Here is a 21,780-nt window from a genome sequence, read left to right on the forward strand (position 1 = left end):
GCCGTGTTCATCCAGCTCTACACCTTGTTATCTCAGTAGGGATAAAGGCTTCTTTTTCAGGTTGGCAACCTGTAACTAGTGGGCTTCCACAGGGATCAGTGCTGGGACCGCAACTATTTATGACTTGGGGAAAGAAAGCAAATGTACTGTAACTAAACTTGCAGATGACACTAAAATAGGTAGAAAGGCAAGTGAGACGAGGGATACAAACAGTTTAGAGAGACATTATTGTGATAGCAACTGAGCAAAAAATGTTGGAAAATGGAGGATAATGTGGAAAAAAGTGTGAAGTTGTTCATTTAAGAAAGCAAAAGAAACCTATTATTTAAATGGAGAAAAAGTGCAACACAAGGGGCTTTGAGGATACTTGTGCATGAAACACAGAAAACCAACAGACAGGTAATCAGGAAGGCTGATGGAATACTGGCCCTTGTTTCAAGGGGGTTGCAGTGTGAGGGTCGGGAAGTCTTATTACAATTATTCAAGGTGCTGGTGAGACCACATCTGGAGTACTGTGAACAGTTGCCTTATTTAGACATCATTTCATTGGAGTTAGTTCAGCAAAGGTTTACTAGAAATGATCCCTGGTATGGAGGGATTGTCTTATGAGGAAAGGCTAAAGAGGTTGGGACTCTGCTCACTGAAGTTTAGAAGAATGAGGTGATCTCATTGAAACATAAATGATTCTTAAGGGCCTTGACATGGTAAATGCTAAAAGAATGTTACCCGTCATGGGAAGAGTCTAGGACCAGAGGACAGTCTTAGAATAAAGGGGCACCAATTTAAAACCGAGATGTGGAGGAATTTCTTTTCTCAGAATTGTCTTTGGAATTCTTTGTCACAGAGTCCTGGGTGTGTTTAAGGCTGAAATAAAGAGATTCTTGATCAGTTGGGGAAATCAAGGGCTACAGGGAAAACACGGGAATATGAACTTGAAGAATGTCTGATCAGCCATAATCCTATTGAATGGCAAAGCAGGCTCAAAACGAACAGGAGTAGGCTGCTCCGCCTATTTCTCAATCTCAAAATTTGGAATAGATTGTTTTTTTTTGTTATTTTATTTGGTTGAAAGGTTAATTAAAAGAACTCCATTCACTTTCTTATATTGAAACTTGTACTATTTTAGGACACACCAATATGATTTTCATTTTCTTGCCTTTTAATAGCACTGACTGTTTTTAAAACAAAAAAAAAATTCTCATTCTGGTTCCCATTTTTGCTCTGTTGCAGTCTCCTGTTTAAGGACTTTAGCTAATATGAATCAGTGTTATTCAACTTTTCCTCCGCCCACTAATCCTGGTATTGTTTTGGTTTTCAGTTTCAGAATTACAGAAGCAATATCTGAACTTGTGCCCAAAGTAGTAGTTGTTTGCTTCAGCTAACTTAAGAGCAAGCTGCACCATTCTAAGAACTGCCAGGGGAAATTCAATGATAGAGAATGGAAACGTTTCTCTAAAAACTTTGAGAAGATACGAGGACCCTAAATGACAATCTGTTCCTCTACAGCACTGGATGGCTTTTTTGTCTGTTTCTATTGGTAAGCATGTCAGCAGTGATGATCTTGCTGCAAAGAGGATTGGATGGAGGTGTTTAAAAAAAAACAATGAAGTCGCTAGACAGAATAGTTAGGAAGGATTCCCATTGTTGGAAGAGTCAAGATCCAGAGGAGACAAACCTAAGGTAAATGGCAAAAGAATCAAATACTTTAAGGAAAACATTTTCCTTAAACACACTAAGTGGTTGATACCTGAACTGCATTGCCCAAAATGATAGAGGCAAATTCAAATCATGAATCTGAAAAGGGTATTGGAGAAGCATCTAAAAGAAATGTTTGCAGTGACAGGGAAAGGGCAGGAACATTGGACTAGCTAAATTGCCCTGTCATCTGAGAAGTCACAAATGGGATTGAACATTTGTGCAGTCATTAGTAAACATCCCACTTTTACCTTATAATGGAAGCAAGGTTATTGACTGAACATTTGAAGATGTCGGGCTTGGACACTGCCTCAAGAAACTGCTGCGGCAATATCTTAGGAGGGAGTGGATTAGCCTCAGCAACCGCAACCATAACCATTTTCCTCTGTTCTAGGTGTTACTCCAACCAGCGGGGACTCTCCCACTCCATTGGTTCAAGTTTTGCCAGGGTCCCTAATGCCAAAGTGAACCAAACATTGCCTTGATTTCAAGTTACCCAAATTATACATTAGTGAGGTTTTTCTGTGACGGTGCTATCAAGTAATACTTGTAATGGCACCTTCAAATCACTTTGCTGCTGCTGCTGCTGATGATGATGATGATCAAAAGCCTGATGGGACAGTAATTGGCCACAGTGGTTTTGTTCTGCTCTCTGTGAACATTACATGCCTGATTATTTTTCCACACTGTTGCATAGATGCCAGTGTTGTAGATGCCCAAAGTATTCTGATATATTCATTATAGTTTTATAAGTTAGGCTTGGATTATAGATGCTCAGGAAGGTGAGCAATTTCAGAGTACTTTCCTAAGTATTCTTGGATGGCAAATGATTAGAATGAGAATTATATAAATCATTTCATTGCAATTCAGTTTTTGAACAAAATGCAAAAGCAGGATCTACAAAATAGAACATTTATTTCATACGATTTTAGCTTTACAGACCAAAAACCAGCCTATGTACATTATTATATTGTAAAAATCAAAAGTCAAATCAATCCTGCTTGTGAATGGACTCATGCATAAGAACATTAATGCTTACCAATAGAATATAATTAGATGATTAGACAAAAGAAAAAAAACTCAAACCAGGGATCAAAAATTGTGTATTTGAACATTTCAGAAAAAAAATTAGATCAGAACCTCTTACACACCAAGCCAAATGAGGCAAGTTCTGTAGATCAACACTGTACAAACACTTGTTTAACAAAATGCAAGTGACTCATATGCTCTTGGTTGAAAACCCACAAATTTAATGTACTTAAAAAAGACTGTAACAATGAGCTGCACATACCAACATACTGCATTGTGTTATTGAGGAAACAGATATAATCCCTCAAAATTTCTCAGGCTGCAAAGTTGGAAAGCTTAGCCAATTCCATTCAGCCACAGAACCTTTCCGAAAGGGACAAGCAAACAACAGTATTTTGGAAACTCAAGTATTTGCTAGCTACAATTTTAAATTAAAATGGCTAGGAAACCAGCCCACTATATGCAATATATTATGATTTTTCAGTTATATTATTGACAGTGAAACAAGCTATGCCTGCAGTTGGTAATAAACAGCATTGTCGGGGCCACTGAAAAGGAGGCTTTACAAAAAAAAATTAAATGAAGTTTGCTTTGCATCACAGTGATGTACAAATTTCAGATTTGCATCCATGAACTACACAGTGTGTTTGACAATGTTTGTCAGCATGGCGGCTTGGAAGCTCCATCTTTAGCTAGACTGTCTGCTGCTTCATTTCCTGGGAAACCAGCGTGACCAGGGACATGCATCTGCAAAACAAAAGGAAAACATATCACATTTAGACATTCACTGCTATTAACATAGAGTTTCATAATGTACATGCTTTGTAAAATCAGTTTGGGAATTGGATTTAAATAAATGATTAAAGGATAAATTATACATAATTGGAAACAACTGATTGAAAACTGGTAACAATCTTAATATTTAAAATCAAACAAGCCTAGGTTACAGTTAAATGGTAACCTGTGTTTATCTTACAAGGTCAGAGTTAAAAGTGTGAAAACACTAAATGATGGACGACCCATCTGTAGGCCACAAGGTCAACACTTCTCTCAGTAATAGATTTATGTTATTTAAATGAAATAAACTGAAAATAGTTGATAAATACGAGAGCTTCTTGATAGATCCACCAACTCTGGAGAGAGGACAACCATATCCATTATAGATATATAAATTATTCATTAGGGTCACAGAATCAAAGAGTCATGTTGAGGGTAAAATTAAATGGTTTCCATTTCTTTTTGAGGACATCCAACAGCCAGGAAAATGGGTTCTGGAAATTAATTCAGTTGCTTAGTTTTCATTTAGCTGGATGTTTCTCCCTGAATTTGGCAGTTTGCTGTTAGCTTAGAGCAGGCATACAGGAGCTGTGAAATCAGCTCCAGGACCGGGTAGCCATACAGAAGCTACTGGAGTGGACTGGCAAAAACAGTGCAAGTCTGTACAAAGCAGTGAGACTAGAAGGCCTTTAGTAACCAGGGATATTCCTAATTTTTAAAATTTTTCAGCATGAACTTGAGTGAAGACCATGCTTGAACTGAGAAGCCCATATTTGTTAGCAAAGTTGGAGGGTCACTCAGTGAAAGTTAATGGAAAGACTGGCATAAAATCTTGAATCTAAAGTGAATTTGTGGATTTTGCGTGCATGTGTATGTGAGTGAGAAAATACAAATGAAAGTGTTATTTATTTAATTTACCAATGTTGGAATTCAGCCATTTAAAAGTCCAGGTGGTACGATATTTCAACTTAGAAGATACAGGTATAATACTTTAATTTTTTTTCTGCCATAACAGGCCTTACAGAACTTTATTCTGGGTTTAACATTGATTCATACAGGGAACAGTGCCTCACTTAAAGTCTTTGTACTTAAAATCGCAATTTTCAGGAATGCAATCCGGGCTCTTAGTGAGGACACTTGTACAATACAATTTACTTTTGTTTAAAAACTATCAAATCTTGAGTTGTAGTTTTCAGTTGATCACTGGGTATTCAAAATTTCTCTTTAAATGTTGACTGTCTCCAACAATACTGTAGCACAATTTTTAAATCGAACAGTTGTCTACCTAGTCTGATATTTTGTTTAATAGAGGACAATATATTACTGATGCTGGAAACCTGAGTTTGGGGCTCATTTCTAAAGAGGAGTCATACCAGACTTGAAATGTTGACTGTTTCTTTCTCCACAGATGCTGCTCGACCTGCTGAGCGTTTCCAGCAATTTATGGTTTTGGTTTTGATTTCCAGCATCCGCAATTCTTTCAGTTTTCATTCTTTTCAACAATAACATAGGTAACTAACTAGCAGCCATGTGAAAGCGTTTTGATAAACCTTGCACAAAATTCATAGCTGCAATTTGTATTAGTGGCTTATTGGCTGATTTCCAAGAGATTTTTGGACATTCCCAAATAGGCACACAATTAAGGTAGTTCATTTTGGTACTTTCCCCTTGTAAGTTAATACAATGAGAAATTGTAGACAATCTTACAACTATTTACTGTTTGCCAGGTTGTGGCCAGAATATTTTTTGTTTAATCCCCAACCTCCAGAAGAGGGGACAGTAAGAACAGTACCAATTTTGTCATAGAGTTTGTCCATGAAATAAAAAGGTTGCATACCCATTCAATATTTATACCAGAGGTCAATTTGTCAAGTCTTTCAAAGTCTTCTTTGTTGATTACTGATTCGCCAGTACTAAGCTTCCAGCCGTTACACTTCCAAGATTTGATCCACTTGGTGATACCTATGCAAAAAAAAGATAAACTTGCATTTCGTTCATAAGACATTAAAAAGTTCACTTAAAGCTAATGAAGTACTTTTATTGTGGTTGCTGCTGCAATTTCAATGTAGACAACACAGTGCACAGAGTTTGGAAATTGGTTTGAAATTATGCTAAAGGATTAAAGTTAAAATCATTAGATCCATTTATAACATTGATTACCTGGAAGAGAGCGCTCATCAAGGTCAAAGAGGAAATGAAAAGAATTTAAGCAGTAATGGAGTACTTTTCACTTTTAAGTTTAGCTGGAGGTGATAGCTGAATGGTAATGTCATTAGACTACTATCAATCCAACAGACCCAGGTAATGTACTGGAAACCTGGAATAAATCCCACCATGGCTGATAGCAGAATTTGAATTCAATTTTAAAAGAATCTGGGATTAAGATTTTAAATGGTGACCAAGACACCATTCTGGTGGTTGGAAAAACCCATCTATTTCATGGATCCATCATCCTTACCCAGTGTGGCTTACATGTGACTCCATATCCACAGCAATGTGTTTGAGTCAACTGCCTCTGGGCAATAAACATACCTACATCCATGAAAAGAAAAATGTTACCAGAATGAAAAATTGTAGACAAGGTTTGTTAATCAAGTTATGGCCAGGGGACTTTCTTTTAAATCTCTAGCCCCAGAAGAACAGAGAATACCGCCTTGCATTATTCCTTACAAATGTTTCTAATTTGTTTAAATAAAAAAAGACAGTCAGTAGGAGGGCACAAAATAAGCCTGGTCTACAAAGGGTGCATTTGGCAGAAATCACCAGATAGTAATGGGAAGTAGAAACTAACTGTCTTCCTGCCCCCTCCTCCACCATCCCTGAAGCAGAATTGGATACTACTTGGAGATGGATGATGCTATTTCCATGCATTTAGTGTCCTTATTCATTAAGATGGAGGTTGCTGGTTGGAGAGGTCAGTGGAAGAGTCTACACAAATATGGCTGGCCATGCTTGCATCATGATAGCCAGTGTAATGCAAAATGTTGTGTCATGGATGCCTTTCCTGTAACCAATGATACAAAGTTAGGCTGTATATTTACTTTAGCTCTCAGTCAATGTACCAGTACACAAAGATCTTGGCACAGGAGTGCAAGTTCAGTTCAGGTCAGAGCCAACCTTCCTAACTGGCAGACAGGATAATATGACTCTTCTACAGGACTCAAAACATTAACTGTTTCTCTCTCCACAGATGCTGTCAAAACTGTGAAGTTTCTTCAGCATTCTCGGTGTCTATCATTCCACAGATTAGAGCCACTTACCATTAATAGTGAACATGCTGTCTGTAAAAATAACTAGATTTTCAATGTTGTATTCTTTGGCTTGCTCAATTGCTCGACAAGCTGCCTAATAAGAAATAATAACAATTTTGGTAACTTTGTTCCACAACTGTTACTAAAGTAAGAAAGGCTCAATAGCAGTGGAGCTTTCACAAATCCAGTTGGCATGTCACAGCTGTGACAGTAATGTCATGCCATCAACATAATTTCTTATTAAACTATCAGAATAGATGCAATCACTTGTGCACTGCTTTTCACATGGACAGGATTTGGCAATAGTTTGACTACATTTTCCCATTCAGAATACTTACAACTATTTCTGCCCTTTGGTTGGTCTGTCTTCCTGGAAGTCTTTCACTAAGGTTTCTGAGAAAAGAAATAAAAATTCACAGTTGAAAAGAGCAACGTAAAGATCATAAATCCACACAATACCAAATTCCTGACCTCTGTTACATTCATAGGAATGGGTATGGGGGTTACAGGAAATGGCTCACTGGTCACAAGATCTTGGAAAGTGAAATGGGTGACATGAGTCATGACAGATCATTATTTAGGTTTGCAATCAGAATGGACAACAAATACTTACTGAATTTTGAGCTTAGTAACCTTGAATTTGAATCGGGGAGCATGATGCTCAAGTTATTTTGTCCTGCTTCCTTCAGCTATCCTACAATTTCAAGCCATCAGCCACAAAGCTGTGCAAAAGAAGCCCACCAAGTGCGGCAAAAAAAACCCATCAGTGTTCCCTGGGAGCGAATGGTGTTAAACGTTAACTTAGTGTGGTTCAGGAACTCCACTCTAGAGTGAAGATAGTAAGCTGACAAGTTGCCCAATGTACTGGCCTATCATAAGTGGGTCATAAACTGAACCATCCGAGCAGAAAACTTTTTCTTGCCTCTGCCAATGTCCTTCCAAACAGTGAACTTATGGGAGGTGACCACCATCAAATATGGAAAACTAGAAGACAAAGTGCACCGTCTTCATATCTCACTTGCTGACATTCTTGCAGCAAAGATATGAACATTCAACAGGTTATAAGCCCATAGCCAGTTCACTATATAGGTCTTTGAGAACATGGCCATTACCCACTCATTAAAAGTGGTCAACAATGATGCTTCAGAACAACCGAGTTGTTGACAACGAGACATGTGAGCTAGCAAATGTGGAAAGCGTTCAGCATTTCTTCCTGGCATGTTTTGTAAATGTCTCACTACTGAATAGGTGTGTGCAGAGGACTCAGATTTGGTCACCTCAGTTTGTCATTCTTACCTTGCTGTCACTCCATGCCGTAAAAATGATTATCACCAAGCTGAGTCAGACCATGTTGACTTTCACCATCAAGTAATAGACTGCAATGGTTGCAAGTCTAGAAATGTGAAGTTAACAACTCCAGAGTCACATTTCAGATAGATGGCAACATGGCAATGTCCTGAACCATGGCATGTTTATTCCTGGTTTTGATTGACAAACCAAGCTTTTTACAGACTTGGGAGTCTGTCCATGTGCAAGTCTTGTGGACTGGCTCGATAGTCCCTTCAGCATAAACTTCAATCTCAGTCACAAAGTTCCTCAAAACTTTGGTCTTCCTCACAACAAATTTCAGCTTGTTTTCTTTAAGGTTTTAGCTCATACTCCAACAGACAGTGTTCCATGACCACAGTCTTCAACAAAAAAGGCAAGGCTGTAGAACCTCCTCAATTCTGCTTACAGAGGTCTAGATTACATAGATCCAGAAATGAAACAGCTTCGACAACTGTCTATTTGCCTAGTCTTAACTTCTGGATCTAGCCTCAATCTTTTTCAGCCTGCTGCACTGCATCACCAAGATAAATATAATCATCAGCTGAGCTAGATGGGTCTGTTTTTTAATATGGTTTTGACCAGCTCCAGATTACCTAGAAGTAGTTTTGGTCGTCAAACTCAATTTCAGGCTTAGTTTCTTCATGAACTGGAAGTAGGGGCTGCGCCAAAAACATACAAGCTTTCAAACCATAGATTCCATCACACACAGTTAGTGTCTTACAATGACTCAGATAAATTCTGTTTTTGTTGCAGAGCACTTTTTTTTTTTTAAACACAAGCTTTTAGAACTGAATTTCATGATTTGACTACTTTCATTGAAAAATCCTTACGTCAGTGATGTTTTAATAACATATATTCCTTTACCTTTTTTTGGTTAAGTTAGTGGATTTCATTAATTAATTACAGGAGGTGCATACCAGTGAGAAGTGGGGGATGGTGGGATTTAACAGCAGTTCTGGAGTACAAGATTATATTTGAGGTAAATTCTACTTCCAACATCACTAGGAACAGAATGTGGAACTTACTTTATTTAGTAATTCCTGGAATGTGGCTGCTAAAGGGGAAAGAGGGACTATAGTCTGAAGGCAGCGTTCTAGTTTTGGAGCATTGCAGGGGGAAGGGAATGAAAATAATCACTGGGAAAAGTTTATATTGGATTTCTATCATCGTTGTTACAGATATCCCAATAACGCATCAGCACTGGTAGAGTCTAACAATTAAAGTGATCCATAACAGATAAACCAAAATTACTATAACTATAATCCCAGGAGATCTAACATTTAATTAAAACTAAAATAAAAATACTGCAGATGCTGGAAATACGTAACCCCCATTTAAAACGATTTGAGTGGAGAGTCTATAGAACGCTCAAATAAGCTCAACAGCAAAACAATAAGAATAGTTTAAAAAAATTTTCACTTAAAAATCATTATGATTGCAACTGTTGTTAGTTTCTCAAGTGAGTTTTCAAATGTAAAATAAATTCCTTTACTTACAGGGAATGACCTGGTCCCCAGTACACACCAATTCCGGCACGAGCTCTATTCCTCCCATTACCCGTACAGCAGCCATCCGTGTATACTGCAACAGCATCTCCTGAGCAAAAAAAAGAAACTGTTCAATTTTGTTTACAATAAAATGACATTTGGGAAAAGCAGTAGCTCCTTAAACAAATTCTTACAGTTAAAACATAGCCGAACACTGAAAAGTTCATATTTTCAACCAAGGAACTTATATTGCGTAGCTGCACTCCGTTACTACTTTGCTGCTTTAAATTGATGAAAGACTTCGAGACAGTTATATTTTAACCATCTCTATTAATCATGGCAAACTGGAGTAATTTGGAGAGGAAACAAAAACAGAAATTGCTGAGAGAAACTCAGCAGGTCTGGCAGCATTTATGGGAAGAAGGCAGAGTTAACATTGTGTCTGGTGGCTCTTCATCTGGCAGTGGGAAGGGGAGAGGTAAGCGGATAGGTGGAGATGGAGCCCAGAGAGATACGATAGCGGCAGTAAACGAGGAGATTACGGATAGCATGCCAGGACATAAGAAAGACTTAAGAAGGGATAAGAGGAGCTAAGAGTAAGAGTAAATGGGTGAGCTGTACTGAATGCAACCCATATAAATGTGCGGGGCTAGGAGTATGTAAGGATGGGTGGCTGTGCTAAAAGCAACCCGTGTCTGAACAGGACTGGGAGTGAGGTGGGTTTAAAAAAAAAACTTGGAAAGATGGAATCAGGCTCTGAAATTATTGAACTTGGTGTTGGGTCCTAAAGGCTGCCGGGTCCCCAAGTGGAAAATGAGATGTTGTTCTTCGACCTGACGCGGAGGCTCACCGGAACACTGCAAGCCTGTTACTGAAATGTTGGCCAGGGAACATGGTGATGTGTTGAAGTGGCAAGCAACTGGAAACTTGGGGTCATTTTTAGGGGCAGAACGTAGGTGCTCTGAAAAGCGGTCACCCAGTTTGCATTTTGTTTCCCCAATGTATAGGAGACCGGCCCCTCCCCAACTTCAGCTTCAGCATAAATACCACTTTTGCCTAGCTACTAACAGTTCTGATGAAAAATCACTGGACTTGAAGTATTAACTTTGCTTTCTTCCCACAGATGCAGACAGACCTGCAGAGTTTCTCCAGCAATTTCTGTTCTTGTTTCAAATCTCCAGCATCTGCAGTTCTTTGTTATATTTTAATTTAGAGAGGGGGTGTGACCACATAGTAAGTCTTCCTAGAGGCAACCCACATGACTTTGTCATGATAGAGACAATTTTCAACAGGTTTCAAATCAAGTTTAAAAAGGTGCAAGTTTTAACACCTGGACACAAAGGAAACAACAGCTGTTCCTGCTCAATCCAGACCAAGTTGCTCAGATAAAAAATGTGGGAAGACGATAAACAAAAAGGTGCTGCTACACCAAGCAGTGGAAAAGGACTTTTGTTGTCTTAACCACCAAGCAGAATGCAGGTGACAGCAGTTTTCTTCTTTGGAGGCTTGTGGAGATTTAAAGACCAGGGTTGCCTTAAAACTGGAAGTGAATTGATTATGCCCAGAAGATTCAATGAAGGAACATTTTTTTCCAAAAGCCTCCTGGAAAATTCACAGGGGGAGTTTTTGGATTTTATATTAAAACTACACACAATCTCAGATGTCATGTACACAATCTAAAAATTCTGATCACATTTGTGTTAAGTAGTTAACAAGGAAAGTACCCTTACTGTACCTTAGTGATTACTTAACTATGAAGTGATATTAGTCAAGGCTGATTTGAGTTTGATATATACAGTAAAAAGTTTTAAAATGTGAAATCTTATCAGATAATCCTTTGAATCTCTCACTGGGAAAATCTGTATTCCTTGAAATAAGTTATTGTATGGAAATCATTAACAACTTGGTCTTGAAAGAAAGATTAACATACAACTAATCCACACAACAACTTGAAATTGGGCTGTTGACAAAATATTTTCAAGCATATTAAAAGAATGAAAATTAAAGGTATGCCCAAAAGTTATATTGAAATGATGGATCGTTAGAAGTGTCTTAAGTGAAGTGAAAACATTTTGGGTAGGAATTCCACATCCTGAGGCTCAGGTGATTGAAAGCAGTCAACAGTGGGAGGGCAAAGATATGGAATTGAGTTAATTAGAGAGAAAAGGGGCACCTAAGGGCACAGTAACTTGGAAGCATTAGCTAACTAGGAATTAAATATAGGTGAACAAAAGACAAAGTTGACGGGTGAGTAAGTTTACACTTAACTGAATGATTAATGCAGCCACTCCACTTCATAATTTGACCTCCCACACCAAATACTACATGTTTAAGGGGTGAATTAATCAAAGAAATAAACAGCAGTTGAAGGGGTGGGGGAGGGTGGTGGGCTCTATGGGAGCGGCAACAGGGTAGGAAGTGCTCAAGTTCTGTGCCTGTGTCTCTTGGCTGGGCATATTCTTGGTAGCAGAAGAGTTGACATTTTGGGTCGGGACCGTTCATCTGATGAAGGGTCTTGACCCGAAACATCGACTCTCCTGCTCCTCTGATGCTGCCTGATCTGCTGTGTTCCTCCAGCTCCACACTGTATTGACTCTGACTCCAGCATCGGCAGTTCTTGCTATCTCCTTGGGCACATTCTTCATTTTTTTCTTTCGAATTGTTGTTTCTTTATTTCTCTTTTGTATCAAAAGTTCATCTTTTCTTCTTTTCTGCAGCTGTGGTGGAGGAAAGCGATTGAGAGGGCCTGCTGTGGCAGCAGCGTGGTGGATCCAAAGTCCGTTACTCACGGCCATGGCTTTATCATCAGTAGGTCTGGTCCGTTCCTCCTGATAAATGGTGAGGCAGTTTCATGGTGGTGGCATGGTCGTTCCAGTTCATTCCTCATGGGTCTAGCAGCAATGCAGTGGCTTCGGGCGGCAACTGAAGTGGCGACGGCTTAAACGTCAGTGACTCGATGGGTCTGGTCTGTCCCTCCTTGCTATGGCAGCAATGCAGTAGCTTCAGCAGTGGTAACATAATGGGTCCACTCTGGAAATCCTTGCTTTGGCGACCACAGGGACAGCTTTGGCAGCAGCATTCCATAGCCATTTTAGAGACACGGAAGCCATGGAGGGAATAAAAGATGAACTTTGTCCTAACTTTGTCTCAATTATTTCTTTTTGTAATTTCTGTAAATAAAATGGCACCAAATTGTGGACAATTATACATATCTCACTGTATTTTCATAAATAAAAGTGACAACAAGTTGTTATTCTATTTTATTCTATTCTTGTGGCACACTGGGAGTGTCCCTATTTCTGAGTTAGGAGACCGGAGTTCAAGTCTCATTTGCTTCAGGGGTGTGTAATAACATCTCTGAACAGTTTGATGAGAAAATATTTCCATGCACTTGAAAATAGTGACCACAGAAGTTGTCTCAATGGACATGCTTGTTCAGTTAGTGCAAATAAATTGAAATGTTGGCATTTTGATACAATTTAACTAAGTACCAATGCAAAATGTACATGAGAGAAGAAAACAAAACACACAATTCTGAGCAACAAGTAAAATGCACTTCGCTCAAAATACACTCAAGATGATGGCAAAAGTACTGTGACGTTATTAGAGACTGTTAACATTTAAAAAGGTAGAAATCCAAAACACCTAGCAATTAACTGACAAACCTAACCTACACTATTTCGTGTCCTGAGAAAAACACGAAAAAAATCTACAAAAAGAAATTAAACACAGGTTACTCTATTAACACCATAATGGCATCCTATGAACTCAGTTCTACTTACTTTTACCACTGCACCCCTCCGTTCCAAGGATTCTCTTATCATATGAAATTTTGAAATGTCATTAGTTTTCTCAGAGACCAACTCATAAAAAAATGTACGTTGCTAGTCTCTGAAGTTTATTTTGATTTCCCTTCAATGTTACAACTATTCATCCAGGTACAAGATTCAATAGGGGTCTTTCCATTGACTTTTCGCGAAGAAATGCTCCAATTTATTTACTAGCGTTGACTCAATTTCTCAGCTCAAACATGAGCTGTCATGTGATTCCTGCATTGTGTGTAAAACATTAAAAAACTCACTTCCAGCTAAACAAATCTTGCAGTCATTTTCCCTCTTGCCACCTTGTATTGAAGACCAGCTCCTACTCCCAGGTTGCATTTTGAAGAATATCCAGTATTTACACAACCTCAGTTGTAATTCTGGCTTTATGTCTCGACTTCCATGGAGCTACATGCTAGACAGCAGCCTTTCCAAACATTAATTAGTCTTGTCAGCTGGCTATGCCCCAATTGAATTCACAAAGATCATCTCAAAACAAAGGAGCTCACTAAGTTCCATTCATCTCCATCCCAAAGTGATGCAGTCTATTCACAGGTTGAAATGCCAATTAATTACACTTCAATTCCAAAGCTTTCCGGAATTCTGAGAGACCATGTAAATAAATACTTTGCTAGAATAACTGCGCACATCATGTCTCCATATCTTTTGCGACAACTACCTGCAATTTTATGACTGTCAGCTTTTTAGCTTGACTTTAATCCAAACAAAAAGTATGTTACTTTTAAATTGCAGTTATCGTAACAGTGTTAGCTGACCTCCAGATGATCAAAGGGAATTTTACTACAGTAAAAGAAAAACTACATATCTTTAAAATTTATGAACTATGCAATTAGGTATAACATTGGGTTTTGCCTTCATCTTTGGGAGGAAGCATCTAACTCATTCTACGTCTTCACCAGACTAAGATAAGGAACAGAAGCTCTGGATGGCATTGCATTGCTTCCTCTTCCTATGAATTTACTCTCAAAAAAGGAAGTGTGCATATTTTACAAAACTATTTCTACCATTTTCCCTTCTTCTTTTAATGTATTATTATTCTTCACTGGGATCCTACTTATCAGCTTTGCTGCATTGGCTCACAATTCACCAATTTTATTTTTGATGCTGACTTCCTTTCGTTCCATAGGAAAATTCATCCAATTAGATACTTTTTCAGGCAATAAGGGACGAAATTATGACAGTTGAACGAACTTAGCTAGTAAAGTCCGAGAGTCAGTGTCTTTCACAGTTGTCAGATACATTGGAAAGCAATGGATAAAGTAATGCACTGGCACCCGAGCAGGAAATATTGAAACAAAGTTCTAACTAGTAGAACCTTGTTGGGGGGCAGAAGATGAAGAGGAGAAGTCTCTGCATTAACAAAGCAGTGTGCAAATTTTATGTCCAAAGCGTTACATAAAAATTGAAAATGAATTTGTTTCATTCGGTTATTTTGGCATACTTGGATAGCCAAATTCAATAAAATTATTGCTCCTGTGAGATCTTGTGTGCAATAAATCATTCCATGGATTCATCCATACATTTTTTTTAAACCTGTAAGATTGCTTCTTTGTTCCTAACATCCATTCTGAACTATGAAGTAATACTTCACCTACCGGTGTAAGTAAACTTCTGTTCCAAGTCAATGAATGATTGTGCGCTTTTAAAACGCTTTGTGCATGTCTCCTCATCAGATGACAGAGAACGCTTTCCCCCATTACAGTCCTCTAGGTTCTTAATAGTAGACTTGATTTGATCACTGCATTCTAAAGGAAAAAAAGATTTAAACAATTAGATCTATTGCAATTTAATTAAAATATCCAGGTTTAAAGTGATTCACCAGCAATAGGATTTGTTTGCAAAATAGGAATAAGTTCCAAGAAAGTAACAAAAGCAAGAATAAAGTACTATTTGAGACCATGCAAGTTTCAGGAAATCAATCATATCTGATGAAATCACATAAATATTTAGTAATTTCAAGGAAGAGCAAGCAGGTTCCAGCACATTTGTCCATGTCCTCTACTTTATTATCTTCAATTAATGAAGTGAATCAAACTGAACTGCCAAATCACGTGGACCAAATCCAACAGAGATTCCCAACGTCAAGTTAGGTAGAACTCAGCCATTTCATACAGGCATGGCATCTCAGTGACCTGACCTTCAGAGATAGGAGATCAAAGGAAAAAAATAAATAAATTCAATAAGGTTTGCACTTCTGGTTGCTATTCACTGCTATCCTCCATATACGTAGAGACATTAAAACGTGGCTATGATGTCTCCATAACTAAACATACTGATCGTTCACTGCCAAAAGCTTTTTAATTCCTTCATGAGACATGGACATCACTAGCAAGGCTGGAATTTATTGTCCATTCTTAATTACGTTAGAGAGAGGATGGTGGTGAGTCAACTTTTGGAACCACTGCAGTCTTTACGAATAATGGTCACTTGTGTGAAGTACTGGTGAACGCTAATAGAAATGTATCTCAAAAGGAGTCAATAACACCAAAAATCAAAGTAGAATGAGAATATCTTTTTTCAAAATTTAGTTTTAATGCAAAGAAAAATTGTTTCGTAAATCTTTATTAGTTTCAATCCAGGTTAATTCAGTGTCCATAACAATCATTGTACAATTCTTCTTTTGCAATTCATAAAATTGTAATGAAAATAGTCAACTAAAATTACTTAGACTAGATTCGGCAAAGGTAGTTAAGGGCAGGCACTTACTTCATGTCTGTTGTTTCTTCCCCTGCCTTTCTCTATGGTTATTAAAAAGATTGCCTTTCACTTCAAATACTGAAACCTTTATACAATGATCCCCACACTGTCTAAGCTATTTATATTGATCCATTAATTTTAGTCAGTTCTGATTTGTAATAAACACCTCTGAAAACAAAACAAAAAAGTAATGTTTCAGATATTCTATGCAACAGATAACATTTAACCACCTTTCCAAAATTTTCCAAATCACTCATTCCTTTATTTCAAAAATTGTTGCGCTAGAAAAAGTTCAGTAAGTATCAAGATATTCACTTAATCACAAATATCTCAGCAGAATGTGTATCCTGGACATGTGGAATAGTCTTGAATTTCTTTTTTGATTTGTCTTCCTACAATTTTCCAAAGCTCCCTCAGTTCAGAAAGTGTTTCGTGCCATGGGAAATTGCATGCCCCTCTCTATTTAATGACAGGATAGAGTGTCACATGTAAAAAAAGCTTGCTGATGACACAAAAGGCATTGTAAAGAGTGCAGGTGAAAGCACAAAATTGCAATGATAGCTTGATTAAGTGACTGGGCAAACGTTGTGGCAAATGGGTTTTAATGTAAGCAATAGGTCATGATAGCCTCTAAAGTGTTCAGAAAACTGAAAAACAAAAGTAAAATCCGAAAGAACTGCAGATGTTGTAAATCAGGAACAAAAGCAAAGTTGCTGGAAAAGCTCAGCAGGTCTGGCAGCATCTGTGAAGAAAAAAAAATCAGAGTTAACGTTTCGGGTCCGGTGACCCAAACAACAGACACAATGCAAGTTCTGAGAAAGGGTCACCAGACCAGAAATATTAACTCTGATTTTTTCTTCACAGATGCTGCCAGACCTGCTGAGCTTTTCCAGCAACTTTGTTTTTGTTCCTGGAAAACAAAAGTGGTCATAGAAACTGTTGGGTCTATGTATATATTTAAAATCCTGGACATGTATAGGAACTAATTAAAATGGCTAATGAAATGCTACACTATGTCTAAAGCATAGAATATAAAAGGGGGCTACAAATTATGCTACAGCTATTAAAAGCCTTGGTCATCGCACACCTGGGGGTCCAGAGTTCAGTTTTGTATGTTATATAACAGAAAGAACATACAGCCCTCAGGAGGGATTGCAGGGTTGAGTTTCCAAAATATCTGTGGTTTAAAAGGTTAATTTACAAAAGAAAAAAAATTATATAAATTAAGTTAGCATACCCTAGAATTTAGACAGTTAAGGGCTTTTTTTTTGAAAGAAGATTTAAAATATTGAAAGTGAACAGATGGAACTATTCCTGCAGATTGGGAGTCAAGGACTGAGGGGATGTAACCTCAAAATTAGAACTAGAACTTTCTAAAAATGAAGCCTAGAGACACATCTTTACACAATGGGTGGTAAAAAGTTATAAACTCTGCAAACAGCATTTTATACTGTGTCAATTGTAAATCTGACATTGATAAATTTTTGATCAATGCTTTAAGGGATTTTGGGCAAAGGAATGAATATGGAGTTATATTCCGGATTAGTTCCAATACAACTGAATATCAGAACAAACCTGAGTGGCTACATGGCCTATTTTGTTCCCATCGTACATTTTATTGTTTCCCCAACAAGGAAATACCCCAATTATTTATTTTGGTGATACAAGATTATTTACACATTTGTAGCGATTTGTTGAAAGGATTGGAGACCATGTGGATGTTGTCCACTGGACTGAATTGTTTTCTGTTCTCTACCCCAGCTAAACTTGTGCCTTTGGGATAGTTCCATTGATACTAGACACCAGAGAAATGTGGAATTGAGGAATTTTCTTGCCAATGGATAATTTGTGGTGATAAATGACCCTCTTATTTAATTAATGCACTTTAGCACTTAGGCTAACTTCTCTCACTCTACGGCAAATAAGGCAGCTAAGGGAAGTTTAGTAAGTTTTGAATTACTGTCTACACAATTCTCAAATGTATCCATTGTCATGAATTCTAAATTTTGTAGCTAAAAAGGAACATTTCAAAACATGAGCATCTTGCAAAGTGAAAGAGAATTCTGAAAAAGTGTGTAATTGAAATTCATAGAAAACATTTCGGCTCTGAAAAAAGGTGTATAACCTCAGATTGCCATGGGAATAAGGATTGAAAAAAGGTAAGAGCAAACAGGTAAGTATTTGAGTGTTGCATTATAGCCCATCTGTACAGTAAAGAGACAATTGAGAACAAAAACCAGCTACTGTGATGTAACAATAAAAAACTGGGGGATACTGAAGACTTAGTCTCTATTCAAAAGGAAACAAAACTCGGATTTCTTGAGGAAGCAGAACGGAAATTGCTGGAGAAATTCAGTAGCTCTGGCAGCATCTGTGGTGAGTAAAGAGTTAACATTTGAAGTCCACTGATTCTTCTTCAGCGCTGGACTTGAAACGCCAACTGATTTCTCTCCACTGATGCTGCCATACTTGCTGAGTTTCTCCAGCAATTTCTGTTTTTGTTTCAGATTTCCAGCAGCCACATTTCTTTTTTTATGGTTAGAGTTCTTGAGGATTCAAGAAAAGGAGAACAGGTGAGTTGGAGATGTGATTAGAGCAGAGTTTGGAAGGAAAATGTTCATTGCTACTGCCTAGGCTGTAGTACAGTAGACTACTCACGGTTTACCAAGAAAAAGAATGGGAATCCATGCCACCAGAACTGCTACCTGTTACTGAAAATGTTTTATAAAGTAAATCTAGCTGTCCAATTTCTTCCATAGGATCATTTGAAAATTTCTAAAAATGGGATGAATTTCATAGTTTCAACTGGATTGTTACAATTTTGTCATGAATGTGACACTAATCAGGTTTGAAAAATTTAAAGCATTTGTTAGTCACGAGTCTTTACAAAAAAGACAAGAGACAGAATTCTAACTTGCACCCACATTCGAAAATGTTCATGGCAAAATCTTACTTAGCATGCTCAATGCAGAATGTGTTCTTTTGAAAATTTGCAATGTTGTTAATTTGTGTGCCACGTCACTTGTATCAACTGTCATTGTAAAGTAGAATCACGTCCAAGACATTCAGCAGAGTTTCGAAAACATCCTTTACAAAGTCAAAACACATTAATCCGCTAAGCAACTGTCCCTGAATCGAAAACAATGTTGAAAATCTTCAATTTTGCTAAAAATTTTACCAGTCTGCAGTCTACATTTAAGTATTTCATTTACTCATTCCATCTCTTGATAAGATTACAGCTCCCCACCATCACACCACACACACACACACACAAGCTTCGTTCTTCTGGATTCTTTAATGTAACTGTTCTGCTGAATGGTCAATTACCCTACTCTTACATACTCAATTACACAATTAATTACTCGTAATTATTCAATAACTTAGATATTCAAAAGTACAGACTTTACCTGACGAGGTAGCTTGTGAATTTGAATCCGAATCCACAGTTCTTACAAAAGACCATGCATCTTCTTCAGTAGCAAACTTCTTGAAACTGGCATTGGGAAACTTGTCTACTTGCTCTTTACAGTCATCCCTAAGAGGAAAAGTGCATAATTTGAGAGGAACATAATATTCTAATTATTTACGTACATTTTTATGAAATTAATTGATTTTTAATTGCGAAGAAAATATACTAGACTGGTTAATGAAGTGGATTAGAAAGCAATCCACACACCACTGGGATTTTGATTAATATTAATCTGATAACTGATGTTATGATGCCCCATCTTCCTTTTCGGTGTAATTTTTGCAGTCACTTTCAATCTACAAATTATTATTCTCACCTAAACCTATAATACCCTGAAAGAAGTTACTTCTGCACATCCTACCTGTCAACTTTACAGTCTGTAATTACACAATTTTGCCTGGGTAGGTGCTGCACCACAACCATTTGCATGATGATGTAATTGTCTCAGCAAGTTGAAATTGTTACAAACTGGAAGTTTAAAAGATCATTGTGTTTTTGGACTAACTTTATGGTTAAATGAAGGGATCAAGTGACTTGTTTTGAAGCTTGCCAGACAAAAGACCTGAGTGACAATGGTCAAAAAGTTAAAAGCAGGCCTGCAGAGTTTTGCTGGAAAGAGACACAAGGTTTTCATACTTGGAGATAATGGTAGCAATATTTGCATTTATTAAAGTCGTTAAATTGCTAGTGTCAAATGTCCAGGTCAGTGTTGAGATGGTTGGATTGTAAATGGTTAGATTTTAAACTGTCCATTTACCTCTTGAGGTCTAATGAATAGGTCATCAGCATTTTACCTGGACACTAGGCTGATGTGATTCATGTGATTATGAAGACCAAAGCTGGGGGGGGAAGGAACATCTTTTGGAAACCAGTGATGGATTGGTTTGTCGACTTTCCCAAATTACTGAATTTCCCAGCCAAGTCTGCCAAGATCCAGGAGAGAAAGAGAGCAGCTAGACATAAAATACCTCTATGGTTAGCTGCACAGCAATGCACTTGAGAGCTCACACTCAACGCAAGGACCAAATTCATGAAAATTTGACACAAGAGCTAAAAGATTTTTCTAGATTGAGCTTAAGGAACAGTCTCCAGAGAAAACCCTTACCATGAAGAATGTGTACTTAACTATGAGTAATAATCATATAATAAGCCAACTTTTTATCTTACTTAAAATAAAACCTTTGCTGGCTACTTTTAAATGGGAACACAAAAACTAAAGAGGGGCAAAATGATCTATATAAAAAAAATTGCAGTTCACAGTTGGGCACACCAGCTGTGGTCATGACAAATGGGTAGTAAACGACTCCAGTTCCCGTGTAAGATTGGTCAAATGAGGTGCATAGAATTGACTACCAGCAGCCAATTTTTTAAAACACTGGTCACTAACTAAATTATAGGCTATATGATACAAGCTTTATTGGCTTTTCAATTTTGTTGTCACTTTTGGATTTAATATAACATCAACGATGCTAAACTAAGGAAAGTATTGCAGTAGCAAGTCTGTAAACATTTACCACAAACGGTCTATCAAAACAAAGCTTTTCAGTCTAATCGTTCAAAAGTTGAAACTTCGGCAATTTTGGGTTAAAGCGAGAGTACAAAATTGAAATAAATGCAAGTTGGCTATTTATTGTGAAGTTTGAGGTGAGAAACAAGTCTATGGATTTCTGGATACCAGTAACATTAAAGGAATATGAAGATAGTGCAGGAAAGTGGCACTAAGATAGACAATTATCCATGAACTAAATGAATGGCAGTTCAGATCTGATGGGATGAAATGCCTACCCTTGCTCCTTTGTTCTAATTTAGCTAACACGTCTGTTTAATGACCGCGTGCAATGACAGCAGTATCTGAAATCAAAAGCATTACAGTGACACAATGAGATCAAATAAAGACAGCTTGTATGACACTCCTCTGTGCATACGACAGATTTCATGCATTGAATCAGTCTTGGTAAAAACAATGAAAATAATGCTGCTAATCAGTCTTCCCTTCCTGTTAGGACAACTGAAGGTCACAAATCAAAGGGCACCATTGCAAAGATCATTCCAAGGCCTTCAAAGGGAAGTGCTCAGAGGATGTTTCCCCTCCTGGGGGAGTCTTGGACTAGAGGGCATAGTCTCAGAATAAAGAAGTACCAATTTAAGATTGAGATGAGGAGAAATTTCTTCTCTTCAGAGGGTTGAGAATCTTTGGAACTCCT

The 21,780-nt window shown here is 37.7% G+C and overlaps 1 protein-coding gene across 1 annotated transcript in view; it reads right to left on the bottom strand.

Annotated features, from left to right (window-relative positions):
• Positions 1–2,593: 2,593 nt before the first annotated feature.
• The window catches only part of rnaseh1 (ribonuclease H1), a 22,454-nt gene continuing 3,267 nt past the window's right edge, over positions 2,594–21,780 (bottom strand). Inside the window, exons 2-8 of the mRNA XM_048597399.1 lie at positions 19,515–19,642; positions 15,006–15,155; positions 9,578–9,677; positions 7,091–7,145; positions 6,762–6,846; positions 5,339–5,463; positions 2,594–3,471 (exon numbers count right to left, since the gene is read on the bottom strand). Coding sequence (XP_048453356.1) covers positions 3,385–3,471; positions 5,339–5,463; positions 6,762–6,846; positions 7,091–7,145; positions 9,578–9,677; positions 15,006–15,155; positions 19,515–19,642 — 730 coding nt within the window. The 3' untranslated portion in view covers positions 2,594–3,384. The remainder of the gene's footprint in view (positions 3,472–5,338; positions 5,464–6,761; positions 6,847–7,090; positions 7,146–9,577; positions 9,678–15,005; positions 15,156–19,514; positions 19,643–21,780) is intronic.

Source organism: Rhincodon typus, chromosome 5, assembly GCF_021869965.1.
Source record: "Rhincodon typus isolate 14 chromosome 5, sRhiTyp1.1, whole genome shotgun sequence".
NCBI classification, from domain to species: domain Eukaryota; kingdom Metazoa; phylum Chordata; class Chondrichthyes; order Orectolobiformes; family Rhincodontidae; genus Rhincodon; species Rhincodon typus.